At 39.1% G+C, this 20528-nt stretch overlaps 1 protein-coding gene across 9 annotated transcripts in view; it reads right to left on the reverse strand.

Moving 5' to 3' along the window:
- LOC128702897 (nuclear receptor coactivator 1) overlaps positions 1-20528 on the reverse strand; it is an 852422-nt gene that overhangs the window by 179103 nt on the left and 652791 nt on the right. For 8 of the 9 annotated variants that reach the window (XM_070102622.1, XM_070102623.1, XM_070102621.1 and 5 more), the window contains exons 19-20: positions 4142-4397; positions 3681-3960 (exon numbers count right to left, since the gene is read on the reverse strand). In XM_070102622.1, the coding sequence (XP_069958723.1) occupies positions 3681-3960; positions 4142-4397 (536 nt within the window). The remainder of the gene's footprint in view (positions 1-3680; positions 3961-4141; positions 4398-20528) is intronic. The other variant, XM_070102624.1, reaches the window with a different exon arrangement.

Genomic DNA, 20528 nt, shown 5'->3' on the forward strand with positions numbered 1-20528 from the left:
TTGTCTTCATGTGTGATTCAATAAGCTCCTTATGTCAGTTCTTGATCAGCCATGCTGTGGTGCCTACTTTGGGCTGTGTACAGCTAGTACTAACAGCCTGGTTGATCAGACCATCAACCAGGATAACTCAGCTTGGGGGGTGACCCCCAAAACTGTCTACAGGTAACTTTCAGATTACAATACATTTTACACTACAGTATTCTCACTGAATATTGATACTATTCTGCTCATGAAGTAATGTTTTCAGTCATAAATAGTCCCAACTTTTGTAAGGGCTAGAGTGCATTTATAAGAACTTAACTGGTTCCACAGTACCCTGATTGTAAGTGCAGATGATAGTAAAAAGGATGATAACAAATTGGGGACCTTGTCTGCTTCATCTTTCTCGGTGAGAATTTATATAACATTGCTAAATAATTTTGTCACCTAAGAGTCTTGTCAATTCTTCTTTATCTTCTAAGGATAAATTCTATTCCTCTTGATACAAACTTCCCTAATCTATTTTTTTTTTTTTTGACAAACTGACTATATCTAAATTATTCATTATTCGCTTTCTCTCACCACTACTTGGGATCTTCTTACCATTCCTTCAACTTACTCTTCAATGGTAGCTTAAAAGTTGCTAAATAATTTTGTCACCTAACAGTCTTGTCAATTCTTCTTTATCTTCTAAGGATAAATTCTATTCCTCTTGATACAAACTTCCCTAAACTATTTTTTTTTTTTTTTGACAAACTGACTATATCTAAATTATTCATTATTCGCTTTCTCTCACCACTACTTGGGATCTTCTTACCATTCCTTCAACTTACTCTTCAATGGTAGCTTAAAAGTTGAGCCTTACAAGATACTGAAACATGTGGATGAGAAATAAGTAGAATCCTGGAAGTGATTAATCATTAACATTGCTGTACTGAAGTCATCACTGTCACCCATCTGATATGCTGCTGGCTGCTGGCTGGGTTGCACATATGGTTATCTTTATTTCTACTGTTTTCACTCTTCTTCTGCTCAACCGTAGCAACAGGAAGAGCCTTATAAATCTTCTTTGTCAGATTATGTATACTGATCCATTTCTTTTAATGTCTCCAGAATTTTATCCACTGCTTACAGATTGCTTGGTTTCCTCTTCCTTGGAGTAAATCTCTGCTCTCAGTGACCTCAACATCGTTTTTAATTTTATTTAGATATTTAGTAACCCGAAGGATAAATAAAGACAATTCTGCGGATCACCACCCTTGCAACCCAGTTCAAAACCAGGTCTTCTGATGGATGGCCTGATCAACCAGACTACTTATGTTAGCCCCACACACTCTAGTGTAGGTACCACAGCCTGGCTAACCAAGAACTAACTTATTCAGATTAGAAACTTCTCCAGTCTCCTTTTGAAGATAGTTAGGGTTCTGTTGGCAATTATCATGTTGAAACTTCTCGGTCAATTTGTATTTCTTGATTTATCTCTTAAGTGTACTTAGCACATCCCCCTGCTTTTCACCAAGGGTATTCACTGAGCGCCTTCATTTTGTAAAGAGCAGTTTTGATGTGTGTACAAATCTGGGACCAAGCCCTCCAGAATTTCTTGGGTGTAAATTATGACATATCTTTCTCACCTATGTTCAAGGGATGTCTAGTTTTCTTAATAATTTGGGTGCTTGATTGAATTTCTACAGGCAGTAAAGGCTCTTTGTACATTCTTCAATTCTGCATAGTGTGCAATCTAGAGTGCACATGTAACTTAAATAGTTATCATCATTGCCTTGACATGTTTTATCTTGAAGATTCTAGTTATTCAACCTCTCAATTTGCTTGTTGTCTGTGATAGCAATACTGTTGTATCATTAAATATAAGAGCTTCTCACATCATCACTCTTAGCTTCCTCATACTTTTCTTCTGCTCTACTGACCAGTTTAAGCTTGTGTTATACTTCATTTCAGTTTTAAATTACTTTTTCTTTAGTAAAGGACCTGAAATTTGTTTTCATTCAATATCATATTGCTTTCTGTGACTCACTGAAAGACCTGGTTAACATCAGTTTAAAGATTTGCTGTGTTCTCAAAGGATGCCACTCTCATACAAATTCTAGCATCTTTTGCAAAGGATGACAGGGTAGTATGAAATTATCTCTGTCTATGTCAAATATAAGCATGAGAAGAGCTCCATGCCTTAAGGAACAAAGCTTGTCACTGAGGCAGCCACTGATCTTACTCTGAGAATTATCATCTGCATCTGATTTCTTAGAAAACTAAAGATTCATCTGCCTACTTTCGAGTTATTTCTTTGTGGAGTTGGGCTACGTATATGATATTTAATGACTGGAGGATGACTCCTGCACCCAGACTCCATCTCCATATGACATTTAAAGCATGTCATGGTTTTTCTCAATATTTCGATGAACGTGGAATTCCTGCATCTGGGCCTTAGGAACAGTGTATGGGTATACTGTATTGTCAATAGATTCTTCAAAATCAAGTGGGATTAGGGTTATGTTGGATATTTTGGAGCTTGGCAGAGTTTTGGGTCACATTCACAACAAATTCTTTTTTAAAGCTGTACAAAATAAAAAACTAAATAATTATGAGGCTATCACTGCACAGTTGTTACTCAAAATTATTAACTCAAAGAGTGAGGTTGAAGCTTGCTGATGCTTACTGTCTGAAGGACAATATTTTCTCTTCACAGATGAGGATTGGTCACTTGTATATTAAGGTTGCATGGAAAGAAACACCTGTTAACCAGGACAAACCAGCATCTTGGATATAACATAAGACACTTTTCCTTACATTCAAATCTTTAGATAGTGAATACCTTTCTATATGCAGATAATTCTTTCAAACATTTTAATCACTTGATTAAATTTTTTGAATTAGCCTATTTATATTAATAAATTTTTAAGAATACCATTATTAATTTTCATTCTATCCACTTCACTGGAGAATGAAATTACTACACCAGTGACAAAATTTCACTGATGAAAATAGCATCATCATCCTTTATGTATAACTGTCATTATTATTACTAAGAACATTCTACCTTTATGTATAACTATCATTACTTTTACTATGAATATTTTACTTCCCATAAAACATTTTACTTCATATACATTTTTATGCAATTTTTGTACTTTAAAACCACATAATGAATTTGATATTACATAATTCTCTTTGAAAGAAGCTTTTTAAGACAGAAGTAGGCTGGCCAAATTGGCCCAGAGAGGAAAAAAAGAAGGGAGGCATTGGGTCTAACTGAGAAGTGGAATAGGTGTAAGGTTGGTGAGGTATGCAAGGACTGTTCCATGCCATGGAAAGGGAGGTATGCCAGTGTCCCACAACCAAACTACAATACAGCAAACCAAACCAATGTTAACTAACTACTGCAGGAAAATCATTGATTTAAAAAGAAAGATGTTTATTTTAATTTATAAAAGTATACATAAGCTGCAATCAAAATCTCAAAAGTAATAATTAATGAAGGGAGTGTATGCATGAGTAAGTGTATAACTATACAAAAATACTACTACAATGGTACCTGCACTGTTAGAAATTTTAATAATAACCGTGAATCCCAAAAGTACAAGAAGAGCAAACTTCTTTATTTCCATAAAATCTACCAATGCAGAAACCTTTATTTTGCATCCCCAAGATGCCTGAGTATAGGGCGAGAAGCATAAACAGTATCTTACCTGCCATCTGCCCTGGTGCTGACATAGTTCGTTGAATACGATACTGTTGTTGTTGCTGCTGCTGTTGCTGTTGCTGATAAATTAAAGGTGACTGTCCTTGCTGCGGAGAGGAGGGAGGGTAGGGGTGTGAGTCTCCTTGCCCAGTAGCCCCAGGTGTGTGAGGACCTATGCCTTGATAAGGTGACTGACGGGCACTAGGGCTCGGCACAGAACGCATGGAGGGTAACTGGTTCCGCCCGCCACCCTGAAACTGTCGTCCCCCATCGTTTCTTATAAAGGACTGAAACCAATATAATCCTTTAGGATTACCATACTTAATTTACAATATGAATGCATAAATATAATTATTCACTAAACTTAAAAAAAAAATTGTTTTTACTAAATAATTTACTGTGCACAAAATAATTATTCACCTCTTTTTTCATATTATTCAATAGCACTAACTTGAGAAACAAACTCACAGAAAGTTGCGCATTCAGCATTGGGTTCTGGGTCATTAGGGATGGCCGCTGTTGCGGACTAGGAGACGACCACACCGGACTTTGCTGACCAGGGGGTACTTGTACCACAGGTGTTCCTGGAGTGCCAGGGCCTGTGGGGGACATTTGAGGAAGGGGTTGCCCTCCTGGTTGATAGCTTGGCGGAACTGGTGACCCCTGGGATAATCTTGGGGATAGTTGAGAGCCTTGTGCTCCCTGGTATCCACCCATCTGCCCACTGTTTATGTCATCAAGATGATATAAAAATATATTAATGACACTGAATCACTGCACAGAGCTCAAACCTATGGCAAGCCAGTCCTAAAACCAGCAGGCCAATGTGCTATCCACTGATTACAGTTTTATTAATATCAAATTGTAAGTACAGTGATACCCCAAGTTTCAGCCATAATTTGTTCCAGAAGGCTGTTCGAGTGCCATTACCAAATGAATTTGTTCCCATAAGGAATAATGTAAATTAGATTAGTCCGTTTCAGACCTCCAAAAATACACTTAAAACAGCACTTACAATAATACACTTACATGATTGTTCATGTTGGGAGCTGTATGAAACTTGGGGTACCACTGTATATCCAAAGCCTTAGAGTAATGGTTCAATAACAGGTCAAGTAGAACCCTTAGGAAAGAAGGCATCAAAATATATAGATACACACAAACCCTCCTGTTGAAGGGAAACACACCCAATTATTGCCACTATTAAACTTAGAACATAGGAACAGCATCAAGCACAAGTGACTGCAGATTAACCCTTTGACTGCCGCAACTCCCAATCCTGAGGTGTCTCCTGGTGTCGCAAAATTTAAAAAAAAAAAAAATTATTTTTTCTTATGAAATGATAGAGAATCTTTTCCTGATTGTAATGACACCAAAAAAACGAAATTTGATGGAAAACTGATGGAATTATGCTCTCGCAAAGTTAGCGACCTCGGCGCTGTTTACAAATCGGTGATTTCGCCCACTTGGAGCCCTATTTTCGGCTAATTTCATTGTTCCAGTCGCCCAAACTCATAGCTATTTCTTCAGAACTCCATTTTTTCTATCGATTGAGTACAAGAAACTGCCCATTTACCGATTTCAACTACCTAATAATGTGGTCAGAAATTTGCAATTTGGCCAATTTCACGAAAACTAAAAAATATGACAATTTCAAAATAAGGTCCAGAATGAACAATGCAGACATTCCTGGCTCTAAAATAACATTTTCTTTGTTCATCAGTCATGTCTCCAGGCCCCTCTGATATTACCCTTGCTTTCTATTTTGAATTTTTATTCAAACAAAAAATAGAAGACTTACTATTATGCAGACTACTGCAATACTGTAATAATTGTATAAATAAAATCAACCCATTCATGACTGCATGGCTAGTTGGACAATGGCATCATTTGTTTACTTTTGAACATTGGCAAAAATCAAACATTTCCCCTACTTTAAGCTCCATTTCTAGGTTCTTTTTATAGTAAAATCAATCAAAATCACCTTTATTTCTATAATATGTTTTCCATTCTATCAAATGAGACCAAGAAAACGAGAATACAACCATAAATACTATACGAAAATAGACCACAAAGTCGGCATTATGCACTGCGTGCTCCAGGATTTTTTTTATATGGTGCACACTGACCACACAGACCCATTCTCTCACATGTGGGCCTACCAGCTTTCTCCTGCTTGATTTGAAGCCGCTAGAATTTATGAGTATATATACGTCAAACACGGTACCTCGTAAGACGTATATATACGGCCGCTACAGTCAAAGGGTTAAACTTGAAACACAAACTTAATGACTTGACAGTCCTTCACAAAAAAATTGCAGTCCTAATGAAGTAGACAACATCAGTCACCTTAATTCAAAATTATCAATGGCTACCACAAAATATATTTAATATGTTGATGTATAATACATAACAGCAATAATCTCATATGCATTTACAAAAATCAAAATGCACAGGTACCACACACGTAGGAGAATGAAATTTACGACAACGTTTCAGACTGAAACATCATAAGTTTCATTCTCCTATATGCAGGTCATTTGTCCATTATTCCAAAATAATCACATCAAGATATTTTCATCCTCTTTAACTAGAGAAACTTTAATAAGGAAAGAGTAATAAAAGTGATCAAGTATATTTCTACAGTATTCCCTATTCTTGATGCATTAGACATGTAATTCATGGAGTGTATACTGACAGAATGATTACAGAGACTCCCCTACACATGAACATTCACGTTGTGAACTTTCATTAATACAAACAATTTGCCCTTAAGACAAAAATTTGGGTGTAAGATTGAGTTCATAGTCCACCGTGAGGTGGTGGTACTGTAGTGCAGGAAGCACTGCGATGTAAATAATACATAATAGGTTACTCTAGTGGCATTGTTCATATGTGTGCTTGTGCTCTCTTCACAAATTTAGTGAGCATAATAAAGAATGTAGCTCAAGGTGAAAAGATGGTGAACATCACCCATTCATACATGAATCGTTCCACCATTAGCACAATTTTCAAGAACAAGGACAAGATTATGGAACACATGAAATTTCAGTGCCAATGCAGTCTACAGTAATCAGAGCAGACGTGGAAAAGTGACGGAAGATTTTGAAGAACTGTTAAGCATTTGGCTCAAAAATCAGCAACAGTGTCAGGTGTTGCTAAGCCTAATGCTGATCCTCGTGGAGCTGGAAACCCAGAGAAAGGAGGAAGAAAAATAAGAGGAAGTGTAAGTGATTCCAAAACCAAAGCGCTTCCAGATAAAAATGATGGCAGAAGGGTTTTGTTTGTTTGAAGAATCTCTGTCATTGTTTGAATCACAGGACCTGAATGTGGAATAGTACACCAAGGTTACAGCAGCTGTCCATCATACAATTCCCTGCTACCATCTCATCTATGAAGAGAAGAAGGAGGCCACCACCCAGACATCCCTAGACTGCTTCTTCAAGAGGGTGGACAAAGTCTCATCAGGAGCCTGAATCAGTGCCATCGATTTCAGATGCTATGACATTCAAGCCAACACCTTCTCACTGTCTGTTTTATTAAATTTATATTATTTGCAAACTTTATTATAAACATTATAAACTTTATTTCATTTAAAATATGTTTTGTTTACTAGTATACAGTAAGTATTTTTCCTGTGTCCACGTATATGTTTAAACTGTACACTTCTAGGTTACTCAGTGTTCATACACACATATACTACACTACTGTACAATATTGTATATGTACACATGTTGGACTTACGAACAAATGAACCTATGAATGACCGCTCAGAACTGAACCTGTTCATAAGTAGGGTAGTACAGTGGAACCTCGGTTTTCATATGCCCTAATCTGTATGTAAAATTATAGTTATTCTCTATAAAATATATTTTTTGTTAATATTTCCCATTAAAAAATGATGTAAATCCAATTAACCTATTTCAGACACCCAAAAATATATATAAAAAAAAAAACACATTTTATAATGAATAACTATAGTTTTATATAGAGACTAGGGCATATGAAAACAGAGGTTCCACTGTACAGTGGTACCTTGACTTACGAGTGCCCCAACTTATGAGTTTTCCAAGTTACGAGCTGTCGCTCAGTCAATTTTTTGCTTTGAGTTGCAAGCCAAAATCCAAGTTACGAGCGAGCTTCAGATACACTGCCACTAACTGGTGGCGTATCTGAAGTCAAATCAAACTCTGTACCCAGAGGAATGTCAGGTACTTCATCCCATCCCACATGCTCTTCCATGACATTACTGGAAGGATAATACTCCCACACTAATCCCAGATTGTAGTGAGGCACCTCGTACCTTGAGTTTAATCCGTTCTGTGACTTGCTCGCATCTGGATTTGCTCATTTGCAGAGTCAGTTTTCCTCATTTAAATTAATTGAAATGCAATTAATCTGTTCCATTGGAATTCTGCACTTCAATAATTTCCCTGATATCAACTCTACAGCCCAGGGAGGTACTACCGTCCTGCCAAGTGAGTGTAAAACGAAAGCCTGTAATTGTTTTACATGATGGTAGGATTGCTAGTACCCTTTTTTTCTGTCTCATAAACATGCAAGATTTCAGGTACATCTTGCTACTTCTACTTACACTTAGGTCACACTACACATACATGTACAAGCATATATACACACACACACACCCCTCTGGGTTTTCTTATATTTTCTTTCTAGTTACTGTTCTTGTTTCTTTCCTCTTACCTCCATGGGGAAGTGGAACAGAATTCTTCCTCTGTAAGCCATGCGTGTTGTAAGAGGCAACTAAATGCCGAGAGCAAGGGGCTATTAATCCCTTCTCCTGTACAAATTATTAAATTTAAAAAGAAAAATTTTCATTTTTCTTTTGGGGCCACCCTGCCTTGGTGGGATACGGCCAGTTTGTTGAAAAAAAAAAAAGGTGTGGTTGACAGACAGGAAACAGAGTTTGCATAAATGGGAAGAAACCAGAGTGGGGATGTGTCACAAGCAGTGTTCCACAGAGGTCAGTGATGGGTCCTTTGTTCTTCATAACATACATAAACGACATTAATGAGGGAATAAATAGCGAAATAAGCAAGTTTGCTAATGACACCAAAATAGGCCTTGGTATTAATTCTGACAAGAACACTAAAGCACTACAGGAAGATCTGAACAGACTGATGCAGTGGTTGGAGAAATGGCAGATACACTTTAATACAGGTCAGCCATCACTAATCCAGCAATCATTTATCTGGTTTCATCAGTAATCCTGCACTAATTTCGGCTAGCATAATTTCAAATTTCATCATTATACTGACTCAGAAATTGTGCAGATCGTTGTAAATCCACAGCAGCAAATCAGTGGAGGAGAAAGCAGTGATGAAAATGAGGAAGATGTAGCAGAGTCTCTATTGATAGATTAATTAAGTGTATTCTAACCTAACCACTCTGTAATCCAGCAAACTCACTAATCTGGCACACTTCAGGTCCCAATGATGCTGTATTAGTGATGGCTGACCTGTATAGACAAATGCAAAAGTCTAAGCCTTGGAAAAGAAAACAACCATGCCAATTATAAACTAAATAGTTTTTTTTATTAACACATTGGCCATTTCCCACCAAGGAAAGGTGGCCTGAAAAAGAAAAACTTTCGCCATCATTCACTCCATCACTTTGAATGCAAAAAGGATTCAGAGGTTTTGGTTAGCAGCAATCTTAGTAAAGCCAAGACAACAGTGTGTAAGGCCTCATTTACAGATTATACTGCACAATTCTAATTCTGCTCACCATATTACAGAATGGGCACAAATGCACTAGAAAACATAAGAGAAGGATGACAAAATCGTATCAGAAATCTTTAATACGAGGATAGACTGAGGACACTGAATCTGCACTCTACAAAGGTGTAGAACTAGGGGAGACATGACTGAGGGTGTGTAAAGGTAGAAAGTTGAAAGTGAATACAGATAAGAGTAAGGTGATAAGGGTATCAAATGATTTAGATAAAGAAAAATTGGATATCACATTGGAGGGAGGGAGTATGAAAGAAGTGAATGTTTTCACATATCTGGGAGATTACTTGTCAGCATGAAGGATGAGGTTAACAATGGAACTGATGAAGGAAAAAAGGTGAGTGGTGCACTGAGGTATCTGTGGAGACAAAAAACATTATCCATGGAGACAGAGAAGGGAATGTACGAGAGTACAGTGGTACCAACACTCTAATATGGGTGTGAAGCATGGGCTCTAAATGCTGCAGCAAAGAGACTGGAGGCAGTGGAGAGTTGTGTCTAAGGGCAATGTGTTGTGTAAATATTACGCAGAGAATTCATAGTGTGGAAATTAGCAGGAGGTGAGGAGTTACTGAAAGTATTAGTCAGAGGACTGAAGAGGGGTTGTCGAGGTAGTTTGGTCATATAGAGAGAACTGAACAAAGTAGAATGACTTGGAGAGCATATAAATCTGTAGGGAAAGGAAGGCGGGGTAGAGGTTGGCCCCGAAAAGGTTGGAGGGGAGGCGGTAAAGGAGGTTTTGTGGGCAAGGGGCTTGGACTTCCAGCAAGCATGTGTGAACATATTAGATAGGAGTGAATGGAGACGAATGGTTTTTGAGACCTGACAGGCTGCTGGAATGTGAGCAGGGTAATATTTTGTGAAGGGATTCAAGGAAACCAGTTAACTTGGACTTGAGTCCTGGAAATGGGAAATACAATGCCTACACTTTAAAGGGGGGGTTTGGGATATTGGCAGTTTGGAGGGACATCTAAACTGTCGTATCTGAGCGCCTCTGCAAAGACAGTGATTATGTATGAGTGATGGTGAAAATGTTGAATGATGATGAAAGTTTTTTCTTTCTTTTTGGGTATGTTTTATATCTGGGTCACCCTGCCTTGGTGGGAAACAGCTGATGCATTAAAAAAAAAAAAGCTGGTTGAGGAGTACAAGCAGAAAATAGGAATAAATACAGGGGATGTAAATAACGTGTTCAAAATACAGGCAGGCCCTGTTTATAGTGTTTCACTAATGCAACGGTTTTGAATCCTACTTATTCTTTATTTGTTCAAATTTCCTACAATAAATATATATTCAGCACTCAATATAAGATAAGGATGAAAATATTTTAAGGTAAGTAATGTGTCCCCGCCTTGGTGGGATACGGCCGGTGTGTTGAAAGAAGAAGAAGAAAGTAAAGTGTGTATTGTACATGCATTTTTTTTAGATCTAGCTCTACTGCTCACTTAATATATGATAATGTAAACATGCTATCAGGCTTTTATATGTATTTGAAAGTGAAAAAGTCTGTTTCACTTTAAAGCAATTTTCGTTTTACAGCAGTAGCCTGGAACTTAACCTGCTGTGTAAGTGGAGCCTGCCTATATCTAACCAAGACAGGATTTGTAGCAATGGGTTCAAGTTTGAAAAATTTAGATTTAGAAAAGATGTAGGAAAGTACAGTGGACCCTCGGTTATTGGCCGTTCCGGATATCAGCCAACTCGGTTATCGGCCTTTTTTTGGCCGAAATTTTATTCCGGTTATTGGCTGTTATTTCGCTTATCGGCCGTATTGGATGCAGCCACCCGCCAGCTGCTTGCACATTTGTAAGTCAGTCTGGCTGTGTGTTTTGTGGTTACTGATTGAGTGCAACTGCAAAATAAGCAATCATGGCCCCATGAAGTTCCTAGTAAAGTTCCTTTGGTAAAGAGAGTGAGAAACAATGGAATTTAAGAAAGAAGTTGTTGAAAAGTATGAGAGTGGTGTTCAAGTGCTAGAATTTGCCAGGATGTATGGGAAATCCAAATCAACAGTCACTTCCATCCTGGCAAAGAAAGTAGAAATCAAGGAAGCTAATGTTGCAAAAGGGAATTTAGCAGAGAGGCAAGGAGTGTAGCAGGCAGGCAGGGAGTGTATCAGGGATGCAAGACCTCAATGGAAATAAGTCACTCTGACTTTTTTTGGATTATCCTAGGTTCTTTACACATATGCTATAGCAGGGAGGCAGGGAGTGAAACATGGAGGGAGTGTAGCAGGAAGGCAGGGAGTGTACCAGGCAGGCAGGCAGTGTACCGGGCAGGCAGGCAGTATAGCATGGAGGGAGGGAGTGTAGCAGGGAGGCAGGGAGTGTAGCAGGTATGCAGGGAGTATGGCATGGAGGGAGGGAGTGTAACAGGGAGGCAGGGAGTGTAGTAAGGAAACAGGGAGTGTCTAAGGGAGGCAGGGAGTGTAGCAGGCAGGCAGGGAGAGTAGCATGGAGGGAGTGTAGCAGGGAAACAGGAAATGTAGCAGGCAGGCAGGGAGTGTAGCATGGAGGGAGGGAGTGTAGCAGGGAGGCAGGGAGTGTAGCAGGCAGAGAGGGCTTTGATACCTGAAGTCCTTATGGAGGGGGATTCCCCTTCCAAACAATAATCAGGAATTCCTCTCTCTCTTCCTCCCTGTCTTTCATAAGCCAACAAGAGTCTTCAATAAAGGTATGTAATAGTGATTTAAATGTTCATTTATTTATTTTATTTAGTCTCACTGTTTTGTGTATGTAAAACTATAATTAATCTTTAAAAAATGTATTTTTTGTTAATATTTTTGGGTGACTGGAACGGATTAATTGTATTTACGTTAATTCTTATGGGAAATATTATTTCGGTTTTAGGCTGACCTTCTGGAACGGATTACAGCCGATAACCGAGGGTCCACTGTACTGGCTTAGTAATAGTGTTGTGGATGAGTACAACAAACTCCTGAGTAGTGTCATTCAAGCTAAAACCATGTGTAGCTTTAAAAATAGGTTAGACAAGTACATGAGTAGGCATGGGTAGGTGGGAGTTGGACCTGCTTAGCATGGGGACCTGCTTAGCATGGGGCAGTAAGCCTGCAGCAGTGCTCCTCCTTATGTTCTTAACCCTTAAACGGTCCAAACAGATCGACGTTCAAATCCGAAGTGCTCCAAAAGTAGATCTACTTTTTTTTTACATATTTTCAAATATAACACAAAAAAAACGTAGATAAAAGTTTTTTACATATTTTTAAATGTAAAACAAGAAAGAAGATCAACATTTTTTTTACATATTTTCAAATGTTGAAAAAACGTATATATACGTTTGGACCATTTAAGGGTTAAAACAGTTAACAGGAGTACTGTCCACATGATGGATATGGGATGCACAATAAACTGGCTACTAATGTCCATAATATATGGAATGCACAATAAACTGGCCACTACCCTCTACAGGATAGATGCTGGGTGCACAATAAACAAGCCACCTCAATGGCAAAACCTAAAAACAAAAAATATCTAATCTCAGCTGTCTCGAACACACCGCTTTTAAATATGGGCTTCTTCATAAATGATAATTTCTTTTTTTATTATCAACACATCAGCCATTTCCCACCAAGGTAGGGTGGCCAAAAAAACAAAAACTCTCAGCATCATTCACTTCATCACTGTCTTGCCAGAGGCATGCTTACAATACAGTTATAAAACTGCAACATTAACACCTCTCCTTCAGAGTGCCAGCACTGTACTTCCCATCTCCAGGAATCATGTCCAGCCTGCTGGTTTCCCTGAATCCCTTCATAAATGTTATGGTGCTTACACTCCAACAGCATGTCAAGTCCTAAAAACCATTTGTCTCCATTTGCTCCTATCCAACACACACACACACGCTTGCTGGAAGTCCAAGCCCCTCGCACACAAAACTTCCTTTACCCCCTCCCTCCAACCTTTCCTAGGCTGACCCCTACCCCGCATTCCCTCCACCACAGATTTATACACTCTCGAAGTCATTCTATTTCGTTCCATCCTCTCTACATGCCCAAACCATTTCAATAACCCCTCCTCAGCCCTCTGGATAATAGTTTTGGTAATCCCACACCTCCTCCTAATCTCCAAACTATGGATTCTCTGCATTATATTCACACCACACATTGCCCTCAGACATAACATCTCCACTGCCTCCAGCCTTCTCCTTGTTGCAACTTTCACCACCCATGCCTCACACCCATATAAGAGCATTGGTATAGCTATACTCTCATACATTCCCCTCTTTGCTTTCATCGATAAAGTTCTGTGTCTCCACAAACTCCTCAGTGCACCACCAACCTCTGCAACTTCTCTTCACAATCTCCCAAAAGCAGTGTCATCAGCAAAGAGCAACTGTGACAACTCCCACTTTGTGTTAGATTCTTTATCTTTTAACCCCACACCTCTTGCCAACACCGGAGTATTCACTTCTCTTACAACTCCATCTGTATATATATTGAACAACCATGGTGACATCACACATCCCTGTCTAAGGCCTACTTTTACTAGAAAATAATCTCCCTCTTGCCTACTTACTCTAACCTGAGCTTCACTATCCTCATAGAGACCCTTCACTACTTGCAATAACCTACCTCCTATTCCATATATTTGCAACATCTGCCACATTGCCCCCTATCCATCCTATTGTATGCCTTTTCCAAATCCATAAATGCCACAAAAACCTCTTTCTTCTTTCTCTGAACGTACCAGCCGTATCCCACTGAGGTGGGGTGACCCAAAAGGAAAAACGAAAGTTTCTCCTTTTAAATTTAGTAATATATATAGGAGAAGGGGTTACTAGCCCCTTGCTCCCGGCATTTTAGTCGCCTCTCATGACATGCATGGCTTATGGAGGAAGAATTCTGTTCCACTTCCCCATGGACATAAGAGGAAATAAACAAGAACAAGAACTAGAAAGAAAATAGAAGAAAACCCAGAGGGATATGTATATATGTGCTTGTACATGTATGTGTAGTGTGACCTAAGTGTAAGTAGAAGTAGCAAGATGTACCTGAAATCTGGCATGTTTATGAGACAGAAAAAAGGACACCAGCAATCCTACAATCATGTAAAACAATTACAGGCTTTTGTTTTACACTCACTTGGCAGGACGGTAGTACCTCCCTGGGCGGCTGCTGTCTACCAACCTACTACCTCTTTACCCTCATCTAAATACTGTTCACCTATATGTTTCACTGTAAATACTTGGTCTACACACCCCCTACCCTTCCTAAAGCTTCCTTATTCATCTGTTATCCTGCTCTCCATCTTACTCATAATTCTTTCAATAATAACTCTACCATACACTTTACCAGGTATATTCAACAGACTTATTCTCCTATAATTTTTACACTCTCTTTTGTCCCCTTTGCCTTTATACAAAAGAACTATGCATGCTCTCTGCCAATCCCTTGGTACTTTACCTTCTTCCACACATTTATTAAATAAAACACTAACCACTCCAAAACTATATCCCCACCTGCTTTCAACATTTCCATCTTCATCCCATCAATCCCAGCTGCTTTACCCCCTTTCATTCTACCCACAGCCCCAGACACTTTCCCCACACTCACAACTGGCTCTTCCTCACTCCTACAAGATGTTATTCCTCCTTGCCCTATACACAAAATCACAGCTTCCCTGTCTTCATCAACATTTAACAATTCCTCAAAATATTCCCTCCATCTTCCCGATACCTCTAACTCTCCATTGAATAACTCTCCTCTCTTATTTTTAGCTAACAAATCCATTCATTCCCTAGACTTTCTCAACTTATTAATCTCACTCCAAAACTTTTTATTTTCAACAAAATTTGTTGATAACATCTCACCCACTCTCTCATTTGCTCTCTTTTTACATTGCTTCACCACTCTGTTAACCTCTCTTTTTCTTCTTCTTTGTAAAAACCTCTCGTATACTAACTTTTTCTCTCTTACTACTCTCTTTACATTATCATTTCACCAATCGCTCTTCTTCCCTCCCGCACCCACTTTCCTGAAACCACAAACTTCTGCTGAACACTCTAACACTTACCCATACATCTTCTATCCCATTGCCCATACTCACACTATCACATTCATCCTCCAACAGTTGTTTATATCTTACCCTAACTGCCTCCTCCTCCTCCTCCTCCTCCTTTAGTTTATAAACCTTCACCTTTCTCTTACTTGATGTTTCCATTTTCCTTGTATCCCATCTACCTTTTGCTCTCACTGTAGCTACAACTAAAAATTGATCTGATATATCCATGGCCCCTCTATAAATATGAACATCCTGAAATCTACCAACAGTCTTTTATCTATTAATACATAGTCCAACAAACTACTGTCATTACATCCTATATTATATCTTGTATACTTATTTATCTTTTTTTCCTTAAAATATGTGTTACCTATAACCAAACCCCTTTCTATACAAAGTTCAATCAAATGCTCCCCATTATCATTTACACCTGACACCCCAAACTTACCTACCACACCCTCTCTAAATGCTTCTCCTACTTTAGCATTTAGGTCCCCTACCACAATTACTCTCTCACTTGGCTCAAAAGTTCCTACACACTCGCGCTTAACATCTCCCAAAATCTCTCTCTTTCCTCTACACTCCTCTCTTCTCCAGGTGCATGCACACTTATTATTACCCACTTTTCACATCTGACCCTTATTTTAATCCACATAATCCTTGAATTTATACATTTATATTCCCATTTCTCTCTCCATAACTGATCCTTCAACATTATTGCTACCCCTTCCTTAGCTCTAACTCTCCCAGATACTCCTGACTTAATACCATTTATTTCTCCCCACTAAAACTCCCCTACCCCATTCAACTTTGTTTCGCTTAGGGCTAGGACATCCAACTTCTTTTCATTCATAACATTAGCAATCATTTCTTTCTTATCATCTGCACTACATCTCTGCACATTCAAACATCTCAATTTTATAAAGTTTTTCTTTTTCTTGTTTTCAGTAGTTATACAGGAGAAGGGGTTACTAGCCCAGTGCTCCCAGCATTTAGTCGCCTCCTACAACACGCATAGCTTATGGAGGAAGAATTCTGTTCCACTTCCCCATGTAGATAAGCAGAAATAAACATGAACAAGAACTAGGAGGAAAATAAAAGAAAACCCAGAGGGGTTAGTATATACAGTAGGGCCCCACTTATACGGCAGGTTAGGTTCCAGGCTACCGCCGTAAAGTGGAACACTTTTTTTTGCACTTATAAATACATATAAATACAGTGGACCCTGGACCAACAATGGCATCGTATAACGTTAAATCCAACTAGCAATACATTTTAACGCAAAAATTTTGCCTCGACTAGCTCAGCGCTAAAAAACTCGACCAACGCGATTCGTTCCATTCAAGACGTGTCCATATGTGGCCTGCCACCGCGGTAGCATCCAAACATACAATCGGAACATTTCATATTATCACAGCGTTTTTAGTGATTGCACCTGCAAAATAAATCTCCATGGGCCCCAAGAAAGCTTCTAGTGCCATCCCTGTGATAAAAAGGGTGAGAATTAGTATGGAAATTAAGAAAGATTTTGAAGGGTTTAGGGCTTACCCTGAGATGCCTATGCCAGTTGTGGAATCCATTGTGCCTACTTCAAAGATTCAGGAAATGTGTACAAAGTGGGTTGAACTGCAAACCTTTATGGATGAAAAATCACCCTAACACAGCTATTGCAAGCCGTGCTGGTACCAGACTATTACAATGACAATGTTGTGGCCCATTTTAGACAAATCGTAAAGGAACGGGAGGTACAGAGCTCTATGAACAGATATGTTGTGCGACAGAGGTCCAGTGACTCTCAAGCTGGTCCTAGTGGCATTAAAAGAAGAAGGGAAGTAACCCCAGAAAAGGACTTGACACCTCAAGTTCTAATGGAAGGGGATTCCCCTTCTAAACACTAACACCATCCACACTCTCCCCTCCTCCCATCCCATCAATCATCACCAGATCTTCAATAAAGGTAAGTGTCGTGTAATTGTACATGTCTTCAGTTTGTGTGTATTAAAATTAATATTTCATGTGGTAAAAAATTTTTTTTTCAATACTCTGGGGTGTCAGGAACAGATTAATTTGATTTCCATTATTTCTTATGGGGAAAATTAACTCGACTAACGATAATTTTGACTAACGATGAGCTCTCAGGAACGGATTAATATCACTGGTCGAGGGTCCACTGTACTAGATAACATGTTTACACTAACATATACAGTGGACCCTTGGGTAACGATTTTAATCTGTTCTAGAGAGCTTGTCCTTAACCGATTTTATTGTTAGCCAAATTAATTTTCCCCATGAGAAATAATGGAAATCCAATTAATCCGTTCCAAACACCCAAAAGCATTAAAAAAAATTATTTTTTTTACATGAAATATATATTTTCCTGCATAGAAAACAATGAGACATGCAGCATAAATACATAAGTAAATACTAAAATGACACTTACCTTTATTGAAAAGTACTGATGAGTAATGAGACAGTTTTTCTTGAACACTCTGGGATTTTCAGAGTGATACATGAGTTAAGACTTCACTTTGCAATCCCCACTAGCATTACAACAAAACATGAGAGATAGCCTGTCTTTCATAGGCTTGTGTCCTGCGAGTGCCTTTTCCTCCTGAGTAACGTAGGTGTGGGGAAACTTCGTGAGGCAGTGGGAAGAATGAAAGGGGGTAAGGCAGGTGGGATTGATGGAATAAAGATAGAAATGTTGAAAGCAGGTGGGGATACAGTTTTGGAGTGGTTGGTGCTATTATTTATAAAAGTATGGAAGAAGGTAAAGTACCAAGGGATTGGGAGAGAGCATGCATAGTTCCTTTGTATAAAGGCAAAGGGGACAAAAGAGAGTGCAAAAATTATAGGGGAATAAGTCTGTTGAGTATACCTGGTAAAGTGTATGGTAGAGTTGTTATTGAAAGAATTAAGAGTAAGACAGACAGTAGGATAGCAGATGAACAAGGAGGCTTCAGGAAAGGTAGGGGTGTATAGACCAAGTGTTTACAGTGAAACATATAGGTGAACAGTATTTAGATAAGGCTAAAGAGGTTTTTGTGGCATTTATGGATCTGGAAAAGGCATATGACAGGGTGGATAGGAGGGCAATATGGCAGATGCTGCAGGTGTATGGTATAGGTGGTAGGCTACTGAAAGCAGTGAAGAGTTTTTATGAGGATAGTGAGGCTCAGGGTTGAGTATGTAAGAGAGAGGGAGATTATTTCCCAGTAAAAGCAGGCCTTAGACAATGATGTGTGATGTCACCTTGGCTGTTCAATATATTTATAGATGGGGTTGTAAGAGAAGTGAATGTGAGGGTCTTGGCAAGAGGTGTGGAGTTAAAAGATAGAGAATCAAGCGCAAAGCGGGAGTTGTCACAGTTGCTCTTTTCTGATGACACTGTGCTTTTGGGAGATTCTGAAGAGAAATTGCAGAGGTTGGTAGATGAATTTGGTAGGGTATGTAGAAGAAAATTAAAAGTGAATATAGGAAAGAATAAGGTGATGAAGATAACAAAAAGATTAGGTGATGAAAGATTGGATATCAGATTGGAGGGAGAGAGTATGGAGGAGGTGAATACATTCAGGTATTGAGGAGTGGACTTGTCAGGAAAATGGGTCTATGAAGGATGAAGTGAATCATAGAATTAATGAGGGAAAAAGGGTGAGTGGTGCACTTAGGAGTCTGTGGAGACAAAGAACTTTGTCCATAGAAGCAAAGAGGGAAATGTATGAGAGTATAGTTATACCAACACTCCTATATGGGTGTGAAGCATGGGTGATGAATGTTGCAGCGAGGAGAAGGCTGGAGACAGTGGAGATGTCATGTCTGAGGGCAGTGTGGTGTGAATATAATGCAGAGAATTCGTAGTTTGGAAATTAGGAAAAGGTGCAAGATTACCAAAACTATTATCCAGAGGGCTGAGGAGGGGTTGTTGAGGTGGTTTGGATATGTAGAGAGAATGGAACAAACCAGAATGACTTTGAGAGTGTATAAATCTGCAGTGGAGGGAAGGCGGGGTAGGGGTCAGCCTAGGAAAGGTTGGAGGGAGGGTGTAAAGGAGGTTTTGTGTGCAAGGGGCTTGGACTTCCAGCAAGCATGCATGAGCATATTTGATAGGAGTGAATGGAGGCAAATGGTTTTTAATACTTGATGTGCTGTTGGAGTGTGAACAAAGTAATATTTATGAAGGGATTCAGGAAAACCGGAGGGCCAGACTTGAGTCCTAGAGATGGGAAGTACAGTGCCTGCACTCTGAAGGAGGGGTGTTAATGTTGCAGTTTAAAAACTGTAGTGTAAAGCACCCTTCTGGCAAGACAGTGATGGAGTGAATGATGGTGAAAGTTTTTCTTTTTCGGGCCACCCTGCCTTGGTGGGAATTGGCCAGTGTGATAATAAAAAAAAAAAAAATTACCCCATGGTACTGTAGTACCCTGAGGCAAACATCAATTGAATAACCACTGCAGCAAATGCAAAACTGGCAAATTTAAGGCTACCTTTCAGGATCCTCAACAAGCAGTTAGTCACAATAGAATATGTTAGACCAATCTTGGAGTATGCAGCACCTGTATGGAACCTGTATCTGATAAAGTATGTCAAAAAGCTGGAAAAAGTTTGCAATCATATCTCAAGAGCTGAATAACATGAGCCATGATGAGAGGTAAAAAGAGCAAACTTTGGCAACATAAGAGTATAAAAGAACCAGGGGTGGCACAATTACAATGTGCAAAATACTGAGAGGAACTGACATTGTAATCAGGAGGAGTCTATTTGAGAGGTGGGAATCAAGTACATAAGGGCATAGCTGGACGTTAAAAACATAGGGAAGTCAAGAAGTGGAATGACCTCGACAATGAAGTGCTAGAGGCAGGATCCATATACAGTTTTAAGAACAGGGCTCATGCAGCCAAGAGAGAGAAAATCCACTAACAGTTTGCAGAAAGGTTGGACCAAGAGCTAAGGCTTGACCCCTGAAACAACAAATAAGAATATACAAAGAAATGTTTGGTGGTGGCATGCGCACGCACACACACATGCATGTACAGATGCGTGCACACATGCAGGCACACACAAACATGTATGCAGACACGCACG

Source organism: Cherax quadricarinatus, chromosome 82, assembly GCF_038502225.1.
Source record: "Cherax quadricarinatus isolate ZL_2023a chromosome 82, ASM3850222v1, whole genome shotgun sequence".
Classification (NCBI taxonomy): Eukaryota; Metazoa; Arthropoda; class Malacostraca; order Decapoda; family Parastacidae; genus Cherax; species Cherax quadricarinatus.